At 37.6% G+C, this 7,001-nt stretch overlaps 1 protein-coding gene across 1 annotated transcript in view; it reads left to right on the forward strand.

The window, feature by feature from the left end:
- Nucleotides 1–6,529, forward strand: part of LOC138004111 (uncharacterized) — a 30,904-nt gene extending 24,375 nt beyond the window's left edge. The window contains exons 7-8 of the mRNA XM_068850530.1: nt 1,165–1,250; nt 5,286–6,529. Of these exons, the coding sequence (XP_068706631.1) occupies nt 1,165–1,250; nt 5,286–5,933 (734 nt within the window). The 3' untranslated portion in view covers nt 5,934–6,529. The remainder of the gene's footprint in view (nt 1–1,164; nt 1,251–5,285) is intronic.
- Nucleotides 6,530–7,001: the final 472 nt, after the last annotated feature.

Consider the following 7,001-nt stretch of genomic DNA (forward strand, 5'->3'; position numbering starts at 1 on the left):
TATTTTGCAAATAAGCAAATAGACCCTGTCTTAATATCACAATGGCATCTCCCACTGCAGTCTTTCAAATTTCTCGATTTCTAAACATAAAGCTGGTGACCCGCGAAGAATTCCATGAATTACTTCCGTGTCTTACCTCAGATAAATACAACATAAAAACGTTTTGCAATTTCAACTAAAACCTTGAACTAATGATCGTTGTTTTCAGCAGCCTAAAAAAAAAAGCGTCTTATAGCACCACAATTTAACGCTATGGTTCAATTCTTGTCGTCAGGCTGCCGCCATTTCGTTGCTCTGTGCATTTTTCACAGTGTTTTGTACCCATTCCACGTTACGTGCTTAGTCCGCAGCCTTTAGTCCACATTTTATACTCATGTTTTATACACGGTCCGCGGTCCGGGTCCGCAGTCCGCAGTCCTCCTTTCATGCTAACCGTTTTCGAAACGAACGACGTCTTGGAACTCGAAACTTGAAAAATGGTTCATTTTGAGATCATCTTCAACCTCCTATAGATATAAATTCAAATCACATCAGTGCGATTTTGATTTTAGAATTTGATGACGTCACTGTGAAAACCATCTATTCTCGTAGGTCACTTTGAAAGTATATAGGTACGAATATGTGTCAATTCAGGAATATGTGTCAGCGTTGCTCCGTGACCTGTCAAAATTTCGGCGTGCTCAGTTGCACACCGTGAGCTTCAGGGTGCGTTTCTTTTGGATGATCCGAAAAAGAATCACTGATCCGAGATCACTTGGATCACGATGCATCAAAGGAACCGATGAATCCACTCTGGGAAAGGATTTTTCGGTTCCTTTGATGCACCGTGATCCAAGTGATCTTGGATCAGTGATCCTTTTTAGGGTCATCCCAAAGGAACGCACCCTCAGTGCGAATTTTCCTTGCATTTTCAAAAAAAATAGTAAGAACATTTTTGAAAGCCCTTTCGGTTCTCCGACCCGATCATCCTTTTAAATATTGAACCGTTCCTAACTTGACTTGACTAAAGAAAATGCTAAAAAATGGTGTTCAGTGCGCACATGTGTGCAACAGCTGACCGTGTCCCTTTTAACAGTAACACTTGCAACTAAAGATGATCGAAGATCGGCCGAAACATGTCTTATTTAAATAACGTTGAAATAAATAATCTCTTCTGTTTCACAGTAATATCATGTGAGGGAATATTGAAAAGAAACAGTAAAGCAACTGACGGAATATATGCGATATCGACGGGTTCCTCTACATTTCAGGTAAGCGACATCTAACGAGTTATCAAATTTTTATCACAAAGTATAAAGCCTGGAATCAGATTGAAACGCGATATATATTTCCTTTCCATAATCCGTTGGAATAAACCTGGAACCCAGGATAGGTTTGGTAGTACAAAATTAATGCTGTACTAAGGTAAAATTGGTAATTACTGCGTTAAAACAGGGTAACTTCCACCAGGGTAGCAAACACTCCAGCGTCTTTATAATTACTAACAAACCAATTAGAAATGCTAACAGTTAAGCCTAAGTATTGTTTTAGGCCTAATTAGGCCTTGGGTTAGCATTTCTAAAGGGTTTAGGCTTTTTCAATAGTTTCGTTATAACCTCAGTCTGTTGGGGACAATTTGCATATAGAGAATTTTTGACGCGTAGTTTGCAGAACACAATGCTTTACTGATGCCGGTCATCTCATGGTTGTTTACAACCTTTAAGTACAGAAGATTCCACAATTTGTGACATTTGTGTTGTTTAGGATCATTTTACGTCATCTACGCCTACGGTAAAAACTCAACAACACAAAGCCTAAGGCCTTCTGTTCTTCCTGCATTAGCCAAAATTGTTGAAAAATGTATATTTACTCAATTAAGTCATTATTTTTTCACTGAAGATATTATCGTTTTTAATCAATATGGATTTAAGCCAGGTTGCACTACTGTGGATTGTCTTGTAGATTTCTACAACTCTTGATCAAGGTGATTATGCTGTATCAATTTTCTTGGACTTAAGCAAAGCATTTGACACTGTTAACAATTTAATACTATTGTCTAAACTACTTTTTTTATGGTATTTCAAATTCTGATATTATTTGGTTTAAATCTTATTTGAGCAAGTGGAAACAAAGAGTATCTGTGAATAGTGTTATGTCTGATACCATTTCTATCTCAACTGGTGTTCCTCAGGGCTCAAACCTTGGACCATTGCTATTTTTAATATATATCAATAACTTTATCCAAGCTTCCATTTTTTTCACTAGGAGACTTTTTGCTGATGATAACTCTCTAACAGCCTCTGATAAAAATATAGACAAACTTTTGCTGCAAGTTAATTCAGAACTTATAAATATCTATGACTGGTTATGTGCTAATAAGTTAACTTTAAACCTAAAGAAAACAAAATATCTTATTTTCCAACCTCGTCAAAAAATAAATTACAACTTACTTCCTCCATTAACATTAGCAGGTCAATGCCTTGAACAAGTCACAAGTCTGAAATATTTAGGTATCTATATCGATGATCAATTATCCTGGCATGATCATATAACATATATTTGTGATAAAATTAGCAAGTGTATTAATATTATGATTAAGGTAAAGCGTTATTTAGGTAATCAATATTTGACTAGTATTTAGTATTCTCTTATTTACCGTTATTTTATATATAGTTGCATACTGTAGGGTAATAATTATGAAAACCCATTACCGCAGCTTATAAGACTCCAAAACAAAGCAATTAGAATTATTAATGATGTTCCGTTACAAGATCATATAACTCCACATTATGTTAACTTAGGTTTATTGAAATTTCGCGATGTTGTTAAAATGTATACTTGTTTATTTCTTTATGATCATCTTTGTGATAACAAACCATGAAATTTTTCAATATCCCTAGTTTCTGAGCAACATAATTATTCCATACGGACTGCAACTTCTCGGCAATTATTCCTTCCTTACTCTAGGACAAACATAAGAAAATTCTGCCCTACTGTTATTGGTAAATATTTTTGGAATGATCTTCCTTTTTCCATTCGAAATATTTCCTCGAAAATTCTTTTCAAAAAAGCAGTTTTCAAATATTATTTTGCTCAGTACTAATCTCCTTGAGTCGTGTTATGATGTACGTTGTGTGTGTGCATGTGTATGTGTCTGTGTGTGTGCTTATGTGTGTCTTTATTTATTCACCATTATTTCTTATTCTTATGTATGGACTTATTGTAAAGAGCTATAAATTATAATCAGTGTTAATGGGCACTAATTAGTTTTTACTGTATCGTGCCCTTCTCCATTTTATTTCTTATACTTAAATTAATTACTCTATTTTGTTTGGAGAAAATATTAAAAAAATAAATAAATAAAATAAAAAATTAAATTAAAAAAAACAACTTACTGGGTAAAGGCAAATTGCAAACCTCATACTTACATATTCTGTGCGTTAAAACGGTAGGGAAAGAGCAAAACTTCGACAAAGGAGCGTAACATTCACGGTCCCTGACACGAAACTGCTTAGACCTAAACCATGTGCAACCGTAACACGTGATCTAATCAATATCAATTCGCAATTCGATCATTCGGCCGCTAGTCGGCCCAAACACAGTCTGCATTTTACCCCTGGTCTGCAGTCTGCAGTCTGCAGTCTGCGTTTAACACTGACCGATTTCGAACTGTTAACTGCCTTGGTGGCGAGACAAAGGACTGCAAACGGAATATACAAAATTGTTAAATGCTGGGCTGCACTGAAACGCGTACAGAAAAAAAAAACTGCTGGGGGCGAAAACATTTGGGTTTACTGCTGTAAACGAAACGAAATTGAAACAAGAATGAATTCATTAACCTTATCTACTGGTACAGCTGAAATGAAACGAATAAATTATACCGTACTTCTTCACTATGGGAGCACATTCTACACAAACGACGAACTAACGAAGACACTGTTCCAGCACAAAAATAAAGTACAACGAAGCTTGCCAACGAGCGCTGAGTTCTCTGAAAACAGGCGTTCAGTTAATTTTTTACAATTAGGTTTCACCATAGTTAATGTTACGAAATGGGGATATCGTTGAGGCAGATTGAAGGATATAAACCGCAGGTTGCAGTTTGCAGGTGAGAGTTGCAGGCCATTGTTTCACCACAGCTGAAACAGCCCAAATCTTTATTAATGTTAACATCATCAGTTAGGCCTAAAAAATAATATTTAAGCCTAAGATTAGCATTTTTGTAAAGGTTTGGGCTGTTTAAGTTAGGTGCAACCTGCAACCTGCACTTTACATGTACACCCTCCGTTTCATGTAAGCGACGTCTAACAAGTTATCAATTTTTCTTTTTTTAATCACAAAGTATAAAGCCAGGAGTCAGATTGAAACACGATCTAACCCAGGATAACTTTGGTAGTACAAACGTTTTAATGCTGTAATAAGGCAAAATTGGCAATTACTTGGTTAAAACAGTGTAATTTTCACCAAGGGTAGCAAAGACTCCAGCGTGTTTATACTCAATTACTTATTCTCATTCCCAGAGCTGCGATCCTTCTGGCCAGCGTCTCAGATTGATCCCTGGCGCTAGCCAAAGGGATCGCAGCTCTAGGAACGAGAATAATAATTACTAACAACCTCGAACACGCTTACACGCTTTATTTGGAACTGTTAACTGCCTTGGTAGCGAGACAAAGGACTCGGCATTGCCCAGAGATTTATGCAAAATTGTTTAAAGCTGGGCTGCACTGAACAGCGTACAGAAGAAAATTGCTCAGGCCGAAGACATTTGGGTTAACTGCTGTAAACGAAACGAAATTGAAATAAGATTGACTATATTAACCTTAAATACTGGTAGAGCTGAAACGAAACGAATAAATTATATAAAATTACTTAAATAATACAATGGAAGCACATTCTGCACGCACGACGAACTAACGAAGGCACTGTTTCATCACAAAACTGAGGTTCAACGAACCTTGCCAACGAGCGTTGAGCTCTCTGAAAACAGGCGTTAAGTTAGTTCTTTGCAATTAGGTTTCACTTAGCTGAAAATAGGTTTCAACTTGACAGCCTACTTTACCTGCAATACAAAGATAACTGTAAATACATAGATTTGTGTGGAAAGCACGGTAAATTTATCAGTAAAAAATTACTGTTATTTCCATAGCGTGCTCGGTTTAATTTTTTGACGGAAAAGGCCAGTAAACTGCAGTTATTATTCAGCGGTTTGGTAAGACATATGAGATGTGCTTATGTATTTTCTTTTTTAGAAGCGTATTGTTACATAACAGATTGACAACTTGCCTCTTTTAAAACCTCTTTCTTAGTTGTATTGTGACATGACAACTTCTGGCCAAGCTTGGACTCTCACTGCACGATTTTCGAACAGCGACTCCAAAAACTGGATGATTGATAGTGGAAAATGGTGGTATGACAAGACTGTTGAGTTTGGAGAAACAACTAATCCATCTAGCAACACTGACATGATATCGCAAGCGTTTTGGTTGGTCAGCGGTCAGGAGTTCAAGATCACGCGCAGTGATGACCCTCAACATACCGCTCTGTTGCAGACCACAGGTGACTGTCTGGGTGGACAGACATTCCGGACGAAAATGACCAGTTATGGTGACTTCAGAAATGGTACAGTGTGGGCATCCGATCGTTGCTTGGGAAATTGCAGAATTCAATATGGCGGCCAGTATGACACAACGGATGGTTTCCAACAAGCTACATGCAATGGTAATATTCAAAATGCGACTCAAATCGGCTTCTGGTGCGACTGGAGCGGCGGTGATGGAGCTGTGCTGATGATTGGTGGAGGGGGCCCGACTTGCAATCGAGCAGATCACGGAATTGGAATAACAGAGGCTAATGAAGCTTCCTTCGTTGCAACCGGCGTTCCTGAACACGACTTTGGCAACGAAGCTGATCACACTCCGGCGAAGAGCTACTCATTGAACCTCTGGTTACACTAGGTATCTAACATAAAGATCATGTTAGAGCATCCGTAGCCTACAGTTTATGTTTAATAGATCTTTTTGCAGATACGGTAGATAAGTAGTCGCACCTCGTTAAAAGTGGTACATATTTTCGCCTGTAAGCCGTTTACTAGATGAGTCGATGCAAATGAAAAAAATAATAAAAAACGTTAGGCCAGGAGCAGTTTAAGATTTTCTTGTCATAACTTTAGAAATTATTTCTTAGAAGAGGATTAGGCAAATCGCTAAAAGATTATTAAGTAACGATTTAAGAGTGGTTATTCAATCCGCTGCCTAACGACAACAAGCCCTTACACTGCGATGTGATAAACCAATTAGAATCCCGGTCAATTTCATAGAAGTATCTGGAAGCGTGAAAATTTGCGCGCGTGCACATGGTTAGTGGTTTTGTCTCTCGTTGGAAAAGTGGCGGGAAATTTTGTAGCTAACATAGATGTCGCGAACTGTCATTTCGAAAGTAAAACAATAACTTTTCAATTTAATGTTGGTCACGCAAAGGTAATCATGACTGGCACCCTTGCTGCCAGCTCTTAGTGATATGTATCATATGGGCAAATAGATGGGTAAAACTACAGCTGTGAGTTGTCATGAAACTGTTGGGTGTTTGGAAAAACAGATTTTAACCAAACTTCGATAATAACAAGAGGAGATTAGGTAAGCAAACGGATACCCATGCCCCATCATAGTTTTTTAAATCCATTTTTAGTTTCTCAAAGCTAATTTAATTTCTCGTTCCCAATGCCACGCGTATTTAAAATTCCATTACGACATTACAGCTGGCCAATCAGGTGCCTTTAAAAATAGCTGCGTAGCTAAAATTAGATTTTAGAGCCGGATTTTGGAATAGGAAAGCATCAAAGCAAGACTGTTAGTGGTAAAAGAGGGGCTAAAATCAGGAGAGCACCCAACAATTCCTAATCTTAAGACATTTTCCAGGAAAAAATTGCCGGAGGAGACTGAGTAGTAGTAATGATAATGAATTTCAAGTTGTATTTTTGCTCTACTTCGCCCTTGAGGCTCTTGATAGAGAAAATTGCCCTGTTA

The sequence above is a fragment of the Montipora foliosa genome, chromosome 5 (assembly GCF_036669935.1).
Source record: "Montipora foliosa isolate CH-2021 chromosome 5, ASM3666993v2, whole genome shotgun sequence".
Classification (NCBI taxonomy): domain Eukaryota; kingdom Metazoa; phylum Cnidaria; class Anthozoa; order Scleractinia; family Acroporidae; genus Montipora; species Montipora foliosa.